The 16408-nt window shown below is 36.8% G+C and overlaps 3 protein-coding genes across 3 annotated transcripts in view; all 3 read right to left on the minus strand.

The window, feature by feature from the left end:
- The window catches only part of LOC102299373 (C-C chemokine receptor type 1-like), a 6406-nt gene extending 5459 nt beyond the window's left edge, over positions 1-947 (minus strand). The window contains exon 1 of the mRNA XM_042215219.1: positions 916-947. Within this exon, the coding sequence (XP_042071153.1) occupies positions 916-922 (7 nt within the window). The 5' untranslated portion in view covers positions 923-947. The remainder of the gene's footprint in view (positions 1-915) is intronic.
- A 2109-nt stretch (positions 948-3056) lies between these two features.
- Positions 3057-9129, minus strand: LOC102295054 (C-C chemokine receptor type 2). Its single transcript, XM_005949592.3, has 3 exons — positions 8325-9129; positions 7240-7398; positions 3057-7027 (listed from the first exon to the last, which is right to left on the minus strand). Exons 1-3 carry the CDS (start codon positions 8329-8331, stop codon positions 6135-6137), a joined length of 1059 nt encoding a protein of 352 aa, XP_005949654.1. The 5' UTR covers positions 8332-9129; the 3' UTR covers positions 3057-6134.
- Positions 9130-10120: 991 nt separating this feature from the next.
- LOC102295364 (C-C chemokine receptor type 3) lies at positions 10121-15363 on the minus strand. The gene is made up of 4 exons (XM_005949593.3): positions 14899-15363; positions 13414-13516; positions 12372-12512; positions 10121-12273 (listed from the first exon to the last, which is right to left on the minus strand). Exons 2-4 carry the CDS (start codon positions 13418-13420, stop codon positions 11378-11380), a joined length of 1044 nt encoding a protein of 347 aa, XP_005949655.1. The 5' UTR covers positions 13421-13516; positions 14899-15363; the 3' UTR covers positions 10121-11377.
- Positions 15364-16408: the final 1045 nt, after the last annotated feature.

Consider the following 16408-nt stretch of genomic DNA (forward strand, 5'->3'; position numbering starts at 1 on the left):
ATATATATATATATAAATTTTTGCTTTTTGTCTCCTGAGGAAGGTGAATAGAAAATTAAATAGTATTGCTGCTTCATCCGTTTTTATTGGGACAGAAGAAGAACGTGCTAGTTAAAGTAGTAGCGGTAGTATTCTTGCCGACATGTTGCTGTTTGAAAAGGGAAATTTCCTTAACCATGAGCACCACAAATGCTACTCCATTCAGCTCTGCTGCATTGGGCTTTTGGCCCCCAGCCAGTTGATAATTGATTGCCACCTTTTGGTTGTCACAGGTACTCCCTGCTTAGGAAAGTTCTCACCACTTCACATCAATCCATAATGTGACGCTCCTGTATTAAAGCAGGATTTAAGTCTCCTTGGCTATGATTTAAACCTGTAACTATTCTGAAGAAAGGTCATAAAAGGCTTTAAACCCATAAACCCAGCGTCAGCTTGTGCAATCATAAACCTGCTCATTTCAGCAGGCGTAATAAACGTTACTATTCAATTTGGCCTGTTTGTTAATGATTATTTTTCACGCTAGTATGTTTTGGTCATAGTGATATTATTTAACATAATTATCATTGTACAACTCTATTGTCTACCTTAAAAAAATACATGTTTGTGGGTGAGATGATTGTAGATATAAAGGTCAACCACAAGACATTGTGGCAATCCATATCTTTTGAATAATTTCAAAAATTATCTTCAAACACAGTAGACTAAAATAAAAAACAAACGTGTAGACTAAATTTAGAAATAGCAATCATGAACTAATTGTGATATAATTTCAATTATAGCATTTGGTTTTGAATCCCTGCGGCAACTCGTACAGCTGTGAACGTTACACATTATTAAAAAAATATTTTTAAGAACTCTGAAAGATATTACACTTTAAATATACTAAATTCTGCATTACTATTAAAATGTATTCACCTGACATGGTGATATCTCAGTGTTGTATCTTCCAAACACGTCAAGTCAGGAACTCTTTTTTTGATTTTTTTATTGATGTGATCCCTTTAGATGTTCAGAGATAAACTAACTGTCTTAAAGTCAGCAGTCTTATAATGAGGAGCACAGTAGAAAAGCAGATTTCACTTCCTGTACGTCCTCAAGTGAGATCTTTATCAGGAGTCTGCTTAAAATCTAGACAGCTAGATAATACTTCAAAGTGCAAGACAGCTTTTGGTGACCCAAATTCACACCTTCACAAGATGACTGCTAGTTTTTAGCGCGTCACAATGCTTATTATTATTATCATTTCTTTCTTTATTTGTTCCTTCATCTTCTTGATTCCATTGTTATACATTACCGCTGTATATCTCAGGACACTTTAGTAAAGACACCTTGTTATCACTGGACTGAGTTTTGCTTTCAGAACTACTTCAATACAACATGGCATAGATTCAACAAGCTGCTGGTTCATATTGATGATGATAGCTTGCCTCTGGCATCAAAAGCACATTTTTCACCCAGAGAGCTGCCACTCAATTGTTTTGTTTCTTCTGTAAACCTCACTGATGGCAGATATAGATAACAACAGAAATGAAGATAAAAATAGAGATACTGTTTGTGATAGAGACGTAGATAAGATAGGGACAGAGATAGAGTTAGTGATAGCAAAGGAGATAAAGACTTAGTGATAGAGATATAAACTGCAAGTTAGACACTGAGGCTTTTGGCGATGAGGGGGCTCTACCTTGCAGCAGTTGGGTGGTTGTGTCACATCTGCCCAGAGGTGGGAAAGTACAGACATTCTCTACTTGGGTAGAAGTACAGACACTAGTGTTGAAAAATACTCCAGTAGAAGTTGAAGTAGTGAAAAAGTACAGTCACTGAAATGAAGAAAGTAAAAAGTTGCTCTCTGGATGATGTTTCTGCCAGCTGTTTTTGTGCAATGCTACCTGAACCTTGTTCTATATTAATGTAATAATAAAATAATATTGAGATCACAAACTTTACTTCTGTTTAAAACTAAATTTTAATGAATGCACTCAGTTTGAATCAGAAAATGAGCAAAGAAAAAGAAGAAAATTAAAAAGAATTTCTGTTGCCCACATTGTAGAGGGAAGCCTTACCCAATATCTGATCTTTAATGTAATCTTTAAATTTCTAGTTCACAAACAAGACTGAGCAGTCCCTATATAACCTCTCTTCTTCCTCTCCTTCCCTGTCCTGTCTTTTTTTAATCTTTCTTCATCAATTAGTGACGTTAGGTGTCTTTCTTTTGTCTCCCTGTGAAATACAGCAGCTGGACCTTAGGCTAGCAACACACTGTGAGATAAACTGCAGTTTGTGTGTTTGGTGATGTTTGTTGAGCTGATAAAAGTGCTGCATTTGAAATTAACTGCTATTTTAAAAAACATTATCCCCTTTATGCTCGCTCCTCTTTTGCAGCGCTAGCTAGATGACGAAGCACAGCAACCGCAACGTATGGACACTTGGACACTCGTTCTGATGTTGCCCCTGCAAGTTTTACAAGTTTTAATAGCACCCTAGTTTTCACACAGTCATACTCACCCTGTGCACTTTATACACTCACCAACACACCCACGTAGCGCTTTCAACACTGCGCGTGGGCAGGGTTTTCCATGTTTCACAAACCTTGCCCTGGACTGTCCTTGTATTATTACTTCCCCCTCCCTTTCTTTTTCTGTCAGCTAAGATATTTTCATACTATACTATATTACACACAATGTTATAACTAAAATAACCTGAATACCTGAAATAACACTAAAAAAAGTGATTAAATAAACAGATAAAAGTAATACGTGAACAAGAGAGAATTTATAGAGCTGATCTTAGAAAAGCAAAATTGGTGTGAATTTTTGCATTGATGGACTTTTCTTAACTTCATCTGTACAGGTGTTCCACACACTAGCTTATTACATCATTAAACTGCTCATTAGTATAACGTTCACATTGTTGATCATCTTTATGGGTGTAGAAATTATTTTCAGGGTCTATATCATTTTCCAAGACTCATAGTCTGTGATCAGTATACTAAAAGGGTTTTAGTCCCAAATCATGTATATACAATGATTATTTATAGGGAAGGTTGGTTCTCACTTTACTAAGAAAAGTTGTTATCATCATATTTTGTCATGTTATATGATTCTTATGTATAGCTGGTTGTTAAGAATTCCTAATGGAGAATTATATTTTTTATTTAACCTGTCATAGTTCATTTCTAATATTTATCCAGATCTGAAACTAATTTAATGACCACAACTTTTTGTTCTTCTGGGGTTCCTTTAAGTTTGATGTAGATGTTGATTGCACCGTTTTTAGTCTTCTTAGTATTCCTGCTTGTCATGCTATGTCTGCATTTTTCTTTGTCAGATGCTCGTTTATGTAGACACTGGTTCCTCACAGCTCACAGTGTCCTGTTTGATTTTCTATTCACAAAGCCTATTATTATAGATGGTTTTACTCTATTACTTTTTGAAGGCAGAGAATGGCAAACCTCAGTGTCTTTACTATTAATAGTTATTCACTTGCCATTGAAGAAATTGACAGTTTGTTGCTCCAAAGAGTCGACGTCAGCTTCAGTAGGCTCAGTGACTTCCTGTGCCACTACAGCTCTAGCATACGTTCTGTGTTTGGTCTCCAGTCCACTTACTATTAAGCCATTCATACAGGTATACTGCTCTAGATCATCCACTTGGGAACCAAGAGGGCTATTTTTTTTTATCCTTTTCTTCATTTAGTTTTTGCAGTTCTTTAATCTGTTCCATCATATCCAATAGCAACTTCTGTTGTTTAGAGGTATTAGAAAGCTCTCCTGACATCTAAGGAGGTAGACCAAGTCATCTGCTGATTGGAAGGTTGGTGGTTCAATCCTTGGCAGTGTGGATGCCAGATATCCCTGGACAAGATATTAATCCTAAATTACTCTAACATGCATCCATCAGAGTATGAATGTGTGCAAGTGTTAGGTAGAAAGCACTTACACAGCACAGAAGAAAGTGCTTGTGTAAATGGATGAATGTGGCATGTTAAGAATGTTAAGCACTTTGAGTGTTCTGGGAAAGTAGAAAAGCACTGTGTAATAATCAGTCCATTTACCATTTAGTAGGCACTTTTACCAGCCATAGTTGGTATCGTTTAAGCAAAAACTGGCTATGGTACTACTGAAGATTTCGTTCTGTTCCGCCTGCAGGCTAATAAGGAAGCCTGGTCTCGGGCTATTGGAGCCTGACCGCGGCCTGGTGGCGGGCCTGGTATCTGCTGGAGAGTCCTGGGCCTGGAGATGCTGGAGAACCCTGGGCCTGTTGGCTGCTGGTGAATCTTGAATAACATGTCTTGACTTACCGAATTGGCTAACCAGTTCATTTGAATCCTTTCAGAGGTTATCTGAGTCATCAGTAATATGACAACAGCAATATGCTGAAGAATATTTTCCGTTCATTTCAGTTTTAATGCTGCCTTCAGAGATGAGCACCAACAACAAAATGATTTCAACCCAGTTTCAGTATAATTTAAACTGAACTGGTAAACACAGAAACGGTACAGTTTAATGCACTTTTAGCAAATATAATTAACTGAATAAATCAACAGAGTAACTGAAGAAAGAAATCAAACCTTAAATTGATGTGTGTTTGAATTCAACTTAAAATGCTTTTATTTCCCCTTCTAGAAATTGTAATGCCTAAAAAAGTCAGAGCAATACATGGTACAATCTCTGTATGTGCTCTTTTGAGCTTTCACCTTTGTACTCTAATGTCCACCTAATGTCTTGACAGCTCTAATCTGACTCTCCTTCCACAATAGTAAGGAAAATCCGTACTTTCACTTCCTGTAACATGATTATAGGTTGAAAATATGCCAAAGTTATTTCTGCTGTCCACTACAAAGGGCAACAAATCTGATTTTGGTTTTGGAAAGGAGTAAAATTACTGAATTTCTGAAGTGCTGCTAAAAGGAAAAGTTAAGTTAAGTTAAGATATCAATTAGATTTTTAGCAACAACAAAAAAAATCACGTATCCTTCTCTGTTGACATAATGTGGAAGCTGCAACTCATGTCATTTTGAAAAGACATTACATGCGGCCTCAATTGAAAGCCCGAGATTTCAGATGACGGTTCAGTTGGACTCTTCCACGGGCGAGAAAAATTATAGTGATGGTGAAGAGTAACCTATCTAATGAATTAGTTTGGGACTATCTCACAGAACTTCTTTTTTAACAGATCCTTTTTTCTGACTGTGTACAGAATTTGTCATTTCCATAGCAGAGAGAATTAAGAGAGCTTCTCAAAATGAACAATGGACTCCTCCAATATGACAAACTACTTTATGACTTTAATTTGAAGTAAGCTGAAGATTTGCATTATCATTTATTGTCTTAAGAAAACTATCATATAAAATCAGCAAAAGAGATAAAGGAGTGTCTGACTCGACTCAGTCATTACAAATGCAAAGAACCATAAAATGATGTAACAAACAAAAAAAGTGCAAAAAGTGAAACATCAGAATGGGGCTGAAGATAGAAATATGTAAATTAAAGTAAGAAAATGCACCGGTTTCATTCAAAGAAGGTCTGGCACAACAGTAAAAGTCACTGAAGCAATAAGGACAATGTATCCAGCATGTAAAGCTCTATTCTGTACATATATACAATGTTGCCAATACTGGAACGTTTGCTCCACATCATTTTATAAGATTCAATTATCAATGATGACATGTGAATATGGAAAATGCTCCGTATTGGTATACATTTGGTTGAATGATTTCTATTTCATCTAAGACTAGAACATTCTGTATTGCCATCTTTGGTTTGTTTGTGTTGCAGTATGCTGTTTTTGCATGTTTGTGTCAGCTTGTTGTTACAGGATGCTGCAAACAGCAGGTTCAGTTAAATGCACCAGCAAGTTTCACTGAGCCTGAGCAGAAGAAGGACGAGCATTACATAGTCTCAAAAACACTGGAGATAAGTTTTGAGCCTTTGCATCTGAAATGTTATGATAAAAAATGAAGTATTCTCTTGTAATCATAGGATCTAAAGGTGTGAACACAAACTCTGTAGTGAAAAACACTGCAGTATGTGTCAAATACGAGTGGTCAAATGAACAAAAAAACAATAGCAAGATATGCTCTGCAGTAATAACACGTGAAAACTACATGTTAAACAAGTTACAACTGCCCTCCACCTTCTACAGTTTAAAAGTGGAGGTGATTTCAGAGCCCCTGGACATAACTGAGCTCCTCCTGAATGAGCTGTCTGACAAATCTCTGCTGTAACCAGGCACCAACTTTTTCAGCAGCTGCAAGGCTCGTCTCATAAACTTCTCTCCCACAAAAGCATAAATGATGGGGTTCAGACAGCAGTGAGTGTAAGCTAAGCTCTCAGTTACTGCCACTGACAGCCTTATATTTTTGTCCATGGTGTCATTACGTGGGATTTTCCCCTTTTCCTGAAGAAACTTCAAGAAACGAGAAATGTTATATGGAGTCCAGAGCAAGAAAAACGCAACAACTATACAGATGATCAACTTGACGATGCGGTGCCTCTTTGCTGTCCTCATGCTCATCAGTGTGGGGATGATCCTGGAGTAGCAACCAACCATCACCAGCAAAGGAATCACGAGACCCAGCACATTTGTGGTGAACAGGTTGTAACGCTCCCAGACTTTGTTGTGATAGTTACATCCAGTCTTCTGAGGCTCTTCCTTTATTTCCCGTGTGGAGATAAAATCCGGCAGAGAGACAAACAAGCTCAGCATCCAAACGAGCACGGTTAGAATGATGGCTGCCCTCTTTGTGCGAAAACGTGCAACCCTGTGAGCGTGCACGATGATCATGTAGCGGTCCAGCGTCATGACAACCATGAAGAAGATGCTGCTGAAGAAGCCAATCTGGTGAGACCCGGACAACAAACGGCACATGAAGTCTCCAAAAGTCCACTGACCAACCCTGACATAGTGAGAGAAGAAAGGCAGCATGAAGACGAAGAGGAGGTCAGAGAGAGCCAGGTTGAAGAGGCAGATGTCTGTCAGGTTGCACTGATTGCGATGCTTCACCAGGACACACACCACTAGTCCGTTACCTTTGTGAGAAAAGGCACGATAAGTGTATCTGTCACACTGTTGCATGTAAAATAAGGATGTCTGTTTTTGTGTTTCTTACATCACTGTTACACACCTACATACAAGACTCTTTCCCCTGAATCCCTTAAAGTCAACAGCTTACGAAATCTATCTCTGTCCCCAGAAAGTGAGGACGTGTTCTCACAGCCAACATACAACAGGACACACCTACCTATGAAGCCCAGGATGAAAACCAAACTATAGAGAGTGGCAAGAAACACTTGACTGAAATCTTGAATATCAGTTAAGTTGATAGGAGCATAATCTTGTGTGACACCTTCATCATAGTAACTCGTATAACTGTATGTGTCATTTTCTGTGGCATTCTCGTCTGGAGAGAGAGAGAGAGAGACAGAGCTGTTATTAGTAGTAGTAGCTGTAGTATAGTAGTATTTCAACACAGACCATGAATATTAATGTACAATGGATATAGCACCTGTCTACAACGCTGCATTCAAACACTTTGAGTGCTCACGGCATTAAATGTTAATAATGAAGTTTCAATCGTTTTCATTGAAACACAGGAAAAAGTTCAAAAGTTACTGGTGCTGATTACTGTTTGTGAAAATGATTTTCCTTTGTTATGTATGTTTAGACCCTCAAAGTCAGTTGATAATAAGGATTATTTTGCCACCTGCTGGTAGTTACAGGTACGTCTGTCAAGCCACCGTTCGTCACTTTTCACCGGATGCTTCTGCTTTATGAAAAACGATATTTAAACTTCCTTTATACTGTCTATGATTTAAACCAAATCAGTTACAATAAAAACAGGTGATATGAGGCTAAAAGCCAATAAGCCCGGTCTAAATGTGTACTATTAGAACCCTGGGGCACTGAAAATTATTATTTCATTTCGTCCATTTCTTTATGTTATAATCATTTTTACAAAAATATCCATGTAATGAGATTATTTAAGATTATCAACATAATTTTAAAATATTATTTTTTATTATATTGTCTAACTCAACAGACCTGTTTGTAGATGACAGCAAAAGGTCACCTTCACAGACATTGTGGTTATACACATATTTTGTACACTTTTGTGAAGACTTTTCGAAGAATATAGAAATAGAACTATCAAATAGAAATAAAAAGATAATATTTTACAGTATTATTGGTTTTAGATCTCTACAGGAATGCGCACAGCCTTAGACATTAACCATAATAACATGGATATATTTAAAAGAAAATATTAAAATATTACACTGCAAAATTACCAATTTGGATACCAATGGATTACTTATTAAATGTATTCACCTTGCATAGTGATATCTCAATGATGGCTCTTCCAGCCAGGTAGAGTCAGGAATGGCACTTCAAGGCTCCCCCCTTTTTGTTTTTCGTTCTTAATGATGTGATGCCTTTATTCTGCAGAGATGAACTAACACCCAAATAGTTAGCAGTCTGATAATGAGCAGTAAAAAAAAACAGAAGAGCAGATGTTGCTTCCTGTATGTCCTGTAAGTAAGATCTTTATCTTGTCTAGATGTCTGCTAGACATCAAGAATGCCAAAAATAATTCAAAGAGCAGAATGGCATGTGGTTACACCCCTTCACACCTCTAAAACTGAATGCTGGCTTTTAAAAAAACAATTAAAACCCTTCATGATTTTTGCATGTAGGTTTACACCATGTTTAGTTTTCCTTCTACTTAAACTTATTTAGAAAATGCACTATTTTTCAAATAATTTTCAATATGAATACATCTTTAATTTTAACAGCATAATTTCCCTCACAGCTGAAAGGGCGAGTGATAACTTCTGCAATTAATATTTTGGTCTTTGCTTTGTTACATTTCACATCACAAGTTGCAGCTTTGATTAAGAAATGTGCTCGACTGATATTAGTAATTGTTCAAAGACTTCTATTCAGAGTCAAACGCAATGTTACAAAAACTGGTGTTTCTATCTCTATCTTGATGTCTTCCTTTTCTCGTCATCATTTTCTCTTCTTGTTGTCATTGTGGTGCATCTCCATGACATAGACCCCACATACCTGTTTCTATATACTTATTGCTGCACAACCCACTTACTCTATGAGAGATGATTGATTCTTGGAAAACACGTATGTGTGGTCTACTGCCACCTCTTGTGGTGGAAAATTAGAAAAGTGGTGCACATTTCAAAAGTTTGAATTCTTTGGTAGAATTTCAGTGACGCATAATCAAACCACATGGTCATTTTCTGAGATGGCTGTCTGAGGGGTGGGGGGAGAGGGGGGGGGGGGGGGGTTACCGGTACATGAATCAACAGGAAATAAGTGTGTGACATCCTGGTTAGCAGCTCACTGACCAGTTATGGCACTGCCTCAGTGCCTCAGATTGCTAAATCTGGTTGTATCTCTGTGTTTAACAGCCACTGCAGGCGATCTCATCGTTTCTGACCTATGCTGTTACATTACAATGATTTGATTTCCTAAAGACAAAGTTCACATGGTGCAGACCAGACAAGTAATTTATCACGTAATGTTTGTCTTAAAAACACAACTGGAGAAAAAAGTAAGTAAATGTAGATTTTCTTTCAAGTACCATACAACCCATACATCATTTTCCTGCACGTTTGCTGCTTCTTCACCTTAAGTTTTTCTTTGTGTTTAAACTCGCGTTTGGGGGTGCAGTGACAACCTTTGCTGAGTTTAACAATAGTTGTTATTCATATTTTCTGAATGTTTCAAAAACATACTGTGCATGTAAATACAAAATCCCCAAATTATTTTACTCTTACATGGAAGAAAAGATTATTTCTGAACTCTTTTTTTTCAAAGAATGTCAATAATATACATAGTTAGCAGTCATTTTGCACCCAGGTTGCATTACATTTTTCTGTTTCTGTTGCTCTTGCTGATGTATAATTTAAAAATATCATTAAAAAAATCAACAACACGCAAACACCCAAAGTAAGTAAATAACCTACATTTTTAGATGTTTGTAATTTTTCTTTGTATTTGAATTACATATTGAGTTTTAATGCTTTTCAAAATATTGAATTGTGTTTTTAGGGTGTTTCTGCTTAACCTGCAACTTACTTACTTTGATTTTACAAAAATAGACTGTTTGCCAAATATATTTCTCATATAACATCTGCAAAAAGCATTCAGCTCATGAGGAATTACACAGCTCACCTTTACTTCAACTTCAGTTGAAAATAACTCACAGCTGATGAAATCTTTGTTATACTAGTTGGTCTTCCACTAATGGTCCCCTATAACAGACAACACTAATGTTCTATGGTGGAAAACAGTTAAGTATCAAATAAATAAATTAGGAACTGTCTCACGTCATATCTTGTCTTTTTTTAATAATCTCTTTTTTCATGACTTTTCATGTAAGGATTTTTTCTTTACAGTTACAAAGGGAAATATAGGAGATCATGCTCAATACACACTATTATACTCAAAATATGCAATATCAGAGATAAGAGATAAGATAAAACTTTATTAATCCCTCGGGTGGGTTCCTCTGGGAAATTCGGTTTCCAAAAGCACAGCACCGACAGAAGTTACATATCAGTGACTGTCTTAAGGAAACTACCATGTAAAATCAGGATGAGAGATGAGTATTGCAGAATATAATCACTTTTACTGGTAAAGAAATTGCAAAGCCAAGGAATCAAAAACAACAGCAGCCAAAAAAAGCATAACAAATGTGTAAAATAAAGTAAGATAATATATATATTTAGTATAACCTTTGAAATACCTGCAATAATCACTGAAGCAAAAAAAGAAAATCTAATATATAAAACTCTATACAGCATACTGTACATGCGTATACAAAATTGACACAAAAATACACACTGGAAAGGTTGTTCCTTATCATTTGTCAAATACCCAATATTATGTCAGAAGACACGTGAAAATGTACTTTTAACACCTAGCACTGTATTTGCATACATTTGAATAAAACGCTTTATGCACACAAGTATAAAATGTTCCATTATGCCTTGTTTTCTTTTTCGATATGTTTATCCTACATAGCTGTTGAATAAAAACATGCATGAAGAAAATAGTTTCATTTTACACCACCAGCAAAAAAAACCTCATTCCATAGTTTAGAAAGGACTTGAGAATCTGTAAAGCAGACAGCAGTGCTAGCAGGTTACAATCATTTCAGAAGTAATGAGCCTTTAAATCTGAAATCTTACAGTCAAAACAATACTGAAAATTCAACATGGTGAGACACAGGTGAAGAAAACTGCTATGTGGCAAGTGGGAGTGACCAAATTAACAAAACAAATCACTGAAACATGAATAAGATATGGTCTGCAGTAATAACAGGGCGATACATTCATGTCAAACAATCCTCCCTACACCTTCTACATGATATAAGTGGAGGTGACTTCAGAGGACTTGGAAATAACTGAGCTTCTCCTGAATGAGCTGTCTGGAAGATTCCTGATGCCAGGCACAAAATTTTTCAGCAGCTTCAAGGCCCTTCTCATAAACTTCTGTCCCACAAATGCATATATGATGGGATTCAGACAGCAGTGAGTGTAAGCAAACGCCTCAGTTACTACCACTGACAGCCTTACATTTTTGTACCAGATGGGATCACGTAGGATTTTTCCTTTTTCCTGAAGAAACTTCAAGAAACGGGAAATGTTATATGGAGCCCAGAGCAAGAAGAATGCAACCACTATGCAGATGATCAGCTTGACAATGCGGTGCTTCTTTGCGGTCCTCATGTTTACCAGCCTGGGGATGATCCTGGAGTAGCAACCTACCATCACCAGCATGGGAATCACGAGACCCAGCACATTTGTGGTGAACAGGTTGTAATGCTTCCAGACTTTCTTCTCCTCGGGATAGTTACATCCAAACTTCTCAGACTCGTCCTTTGTTTCCTGTGTGAAGATAAAATCCGGCAGAGATACAAACAAGCTCAGCGTCCAAACGAGCACGGTCAGAATGATGGCTGCCCTCATTGTACGATAACGTGCCACCCTGTGAGCGTGCACGATGATTATATAACGGTCCAGCGTCATGACAACCATGAAGAAGATGCTGCTGAAGAAGCCAGTCTGGTGAGAGCCGGACAACAAACGGCACATGAAGTCTCCAAAAGTCCACTGGCCGACCCTGGCATAGTGAGAGTAGAACGGCAGCGTGAAGACGAAGAGGAGGTCAGAGAGAGCCAGGTTGAAGAGGCAGATGTCTGTCAGGTTGCTCTGATTGCGGTACTTCACCACGACATACACCACTAGTCCGTTACCTTTGGCAGAAAAAAAGAGTCGAGAATTGTATACCTTTGACACTTTCCCTCCAATGTGTAAACACAACTGTCATTCCCATAGTAGAAGACACACCTACCTATGAAGCCCAAGGCAAAAACCAAACTATAGAGAGTGGATAGAAACACTTGGCTGAAGACCTGTACATCACTGAAATTGGTAGGAGCGTAGTCGCCCAAACCATTTTCATAGTCCTCGTAACTGTACAGTGTGGTCTGTTCTGTAAAGACAGTTATTATAATTGTTTTATTAGTAGTAGTAGTAGTCTTATTTTTTGTTATTATTATTTACACACATACTACAAAAATTAACCATCCAAATTAGGTTATATTATCACACATTATCAAGCATTTTAATTTAAAAACAACAACAACAAAACTGGTGAGAAAAGTTGCAATGTAAGTTGAAGACCACTGTTGCTGTCACGTCAGTTTTTTTGAAAGGAGGTTTTTTTTCTATTTCTAAAAAAACAAAAAAACAAAAAAACAATAGTAATCAGTTCGGCTCTGTTGTATTAGGTTTAAGTCAAGTAATAACGGAGATTATTGAGCCACCTGCTGGTTATTACAAGTACTCCAATTGTGGGAATGTGAACAGAGTTTAAACTTTAGTTCGCCATTGTAGCTGATTTTAATCCAGATCACATTAAGCTAAAAGCACAAATACCACCATAAACCTATAAACCTTAAACCACTAACCTTTCATTATGGTCTTTTTCTTTATTTTAGCATTTTGTCTTACATGGACATTTTAATTAATGGGTATTTTATATGATTAGCATCATTTTATAATAATATTTTTTACATTGTCTCAATCAGCAGATGCATGTTTGCAGATCAAAGAAAATATAAAAGGTTTATTAAGGTGAACTTCAAAGATATCGCAGCAGTGCATTTATTTCTTACACTTTTACAAACAATTTTTCGAGCACAGTGTTCTCAAATAAAATATTATCTAGATCAAATATGGAAAGAGAAAAAAACAAGTATTTGCCGTATTACAGCATTTGAATTTAAATTCTTAAAGCAATGCATACAGACTTACCATTACACATTATAACACAAAAAATTGTTTATACTGCAAATATCCCAAATTCGGGATTAATGTTAAAATATATTCACCTGACATAGTGATATCTCAGTGATGGCTAATCCAACCAAGTAGAGTCAGGAATTACGCGTCAAGGCTCGTTTTTCCCCCCCTCTGTTGTTGATGCGACGATAGCTTTAGATGTGGAGAGATAAATAACAGTCTTAATGCTGCAGTCTGATAATGAGTAGTACTGAAGCAGAAGTGCAGATGTCGTTTCCTGTACGTCCTTGGGTGAGATCTTTATCAGTTTAAACTCTGAGCTTACCATCTAGACACCCAAAAATAATTCAAGAACAGCACAGCATATGATTACACACATTTTCACACCTTTAGAAAACAGCCGTTAGTTTTTGCTTAAAGGCCCAAACAGTTTGTCATTAACGTTTTAAAATGCATATTGCTATTCGTGTTTTCCAGTTTCATAGAATGTTACTCTTTTTAAAGTTCCTTAAAGTTAAGGTAATTATTTATCTCTTTTAATCAGACAGGTTTGCAGTATCTGGTTATCTTTTGGTTTGCCACATTTCCTGTCACATTTTGCAGCTTTGAATAAGAAATGTGCACGCATTAAATACTAGCATTTGTTCAGGACTTCTATCCAGAGTTAGCTTTAAGAGTTTCCTCTTAAAAAATTAATTAATTAAAATTAATTTTAAAAAGTTTTTATTTAGCCCTGCGACAGACTGGCGACCTGTCCAGGGTGGACCCTGCCTCTCGCCCTATGACAGCTGGGATAGGCTTCAGCGACCCCCCTGAAAAGGATAAGCGGGAACCAATGGATGGATGAAGTTTTTATTTTTTTTAATTAATTAATTAATTTATTTATTTAATGGGCTGCACTATTAAAAGGCAAATTAGAGATTTTTTTTTACAAATTATTCTATTTTAGCTTCCATATATCTCTCTCTCTCTTCATATGTCTTTATTGTCGTTTTGTTTTGATTTTTTGTTTTGTAATTAAAATATTAATAATATTAAAATATTTTTTCCCTTGATCTTGGTTTCGTTGTACGTCTCTGGTGCATATTTATGACTCTTTATAGAGCGATTCTTGCTATTTTATGCATGGTCTTTATCGTCCTCTTGTGGTGAAAAACTCTAAAAACATGCAACTCGTGCTGTGCAGTTATATAACGTATTTACGCAGTAGTAGCTCCACGTCAGGGGTCTATTAAAGCGCGGTGTTCTTCGAGACAAAATCGGCAGCAATGGATAGAGTCATTGAGGTGAATAAAGTTTTCTTTTCGGTGAGGAAGTGAAATTGTTTTTTCCCTGTCTAATGGAATCTGGGCAGTGTCATGATGTGTTTTTAAGAAATGGAACGATAGCCTGAATGAAGTTAACTCTAAGCTTAAAAAAAGAAAAAGAAAAAGAAGAAGCTGAGCATAGGTCCAAGAGATAAAAATGCTTTCCACAGTGAGATCAAAGGCATAAAAGGTCAGGACGTGTCATATTGTATGGAATGACAGGACCCAGATGCTGAACAGGGAGATGTTAATACGCAGAAAACGCACCTTTATTTTGGAAGTTGGAAAATCCAAATATGCAGAGTCCAAACAAAATCCAAATGCTGGAAAAAAATTGCAAACTGAATCCAAGAAACAGGCAGGCAGCACACAAGTGAGGTTACTGAAGAATACAACAGACGCCACATATAAAACCAAAGACAGACACGCCTGTAAGTGAATACATGTGCAATCAGGAGGAGGACTGTCACAGGGAAATAACATACAGGAAGTAAAATTTGGGACAAGACACACGAGATACAAGCTAATAAAGTAAAACTGGGAGTAACCCTGAGGTCAGAAAAGTTCTTAATAATCACAAAATCCAAAACTGCCACAAAAAAAGACAAAGAAAATAAGAACAGGGAACAGGAGAGGCTGGAGGACAGGGAATTTGTGTCTGTATTTCAGTCTGTGTTTTTTGTGAAACATTCTGTGTGTGTATTCAAATGTATTTATGCCTAGTATATTGTTACTAACTAACAAACAGACAGACAAACAAACAGATCGATGACATACTTTCTCCCAAACGCTTGATTGCAGGGGAGAGAATTGCCACCAAGCATTATTAAATAAGTGTCAACAAGTCTGCTTCCCTTCAGGAACCCCTGCCCACCTTCTACTCAACGTCACAAAGAGGAAGGAAAAAGCAGACAAGGTCATAGATAACAAAAAACGCTATATAGCAGATTCTGGAGAGACACTGATCCTCGCGTTGTTCTTTGTTCTTTGCAAACAATTTCCAATCAGAGTAGTACAAGGATAGAAAAAAAATTAGGTGACAGTGTTTTGGATTCAAATCCCTACAGCAATGTGTACACCCTTAAGCTTTACACATTATAGTGCAAACATATTTCCAAAATCATGCAAAACATCACACTGCATATATTTCAAACACTTTCAAAATGTATTCACCTACCTGACTTAGTGATATGACTGGATGACTGGATATGTAAAGCGCTTTGGGGTCCTTAGGGACTAGTAAAAGCGCTATACAAATACAGGCCATTTACCATTTTTGCACAGTGTACCAGGCACTCTTTTCATAATGAACTTGTATCTACTTCTTTTATCTACTTCTCCAATATTAGGGGAGCTCACACACGAGGGATTACCCTGGTTATTTATATCAACATGTTGGAAACTTGCTTTCTGGGCTCTATTTCCAGGAAACAAGTTCATCAAATTTTGAGTTTAAAACAGCTTAAAAATAAACCCTGAGTTCAGCAACTCTCAGTTCAGCAACTCTCAGTTGCTGAACTCAGAGCTTTTCTTGGAACAGGAAACTGTTCCAAGAAAAGCTCATCAGAGTAAGTTGAATCAATTCTGAGTAGTAACCCTGGCACATGGGTGAGTAGGGAAATAAAGAACCCAGCATTCACCAAGGCAACACCATTTTAATCCAATGGGCAGAGGACATGTTTAATTTTTTAATAATCATGATTATATTTAGATACATATTATAAAGACAATTAAATCTTTATAACTGTAAGTATATGTGGGTGACAGAAACTGATGA

This window comes from Haplochromis burtoni, unplaced genomic scaffold (genome assembly GCF_018398535.1).
Source record: "Haplochromis burtoni strain Fernald_Lab_line unplaced genomic scaffold, NCSU_Asbu1 Contig_683, whole genome shotgun sequence".
In the NCBI taxonomy this organism is placed as follows: domain Eukaryota; kingdom Metazoa; phylum Chordata; class Actinopteri; order Cichliformes; family Cichlidae; genus Haplochromis; species Haplochromis burtoni.

Bases quoted from the DNA above. Each gene is read 5' to 3' on its own strand.
- LOC102295054 (XM_005949592.3), bottom strand. The intron at 7,028-7,239 runs GTAGGTGTGTCC...TTTCTCACAAAG, and splicing joins TTTCATCCTGGGCTTCATAG to GTAACGGACTAGTGGTGTGT.
- LOC102295364 (XM_005949593.3), bottom strand. The intron at 12,274-12,371 runs GTAGGTGTGTCT...TTTCTGCCAAAG, and splicing joins TTTTGCCTTGGGCTTCATAG to GTAACGGACTAGTGGTGTAT.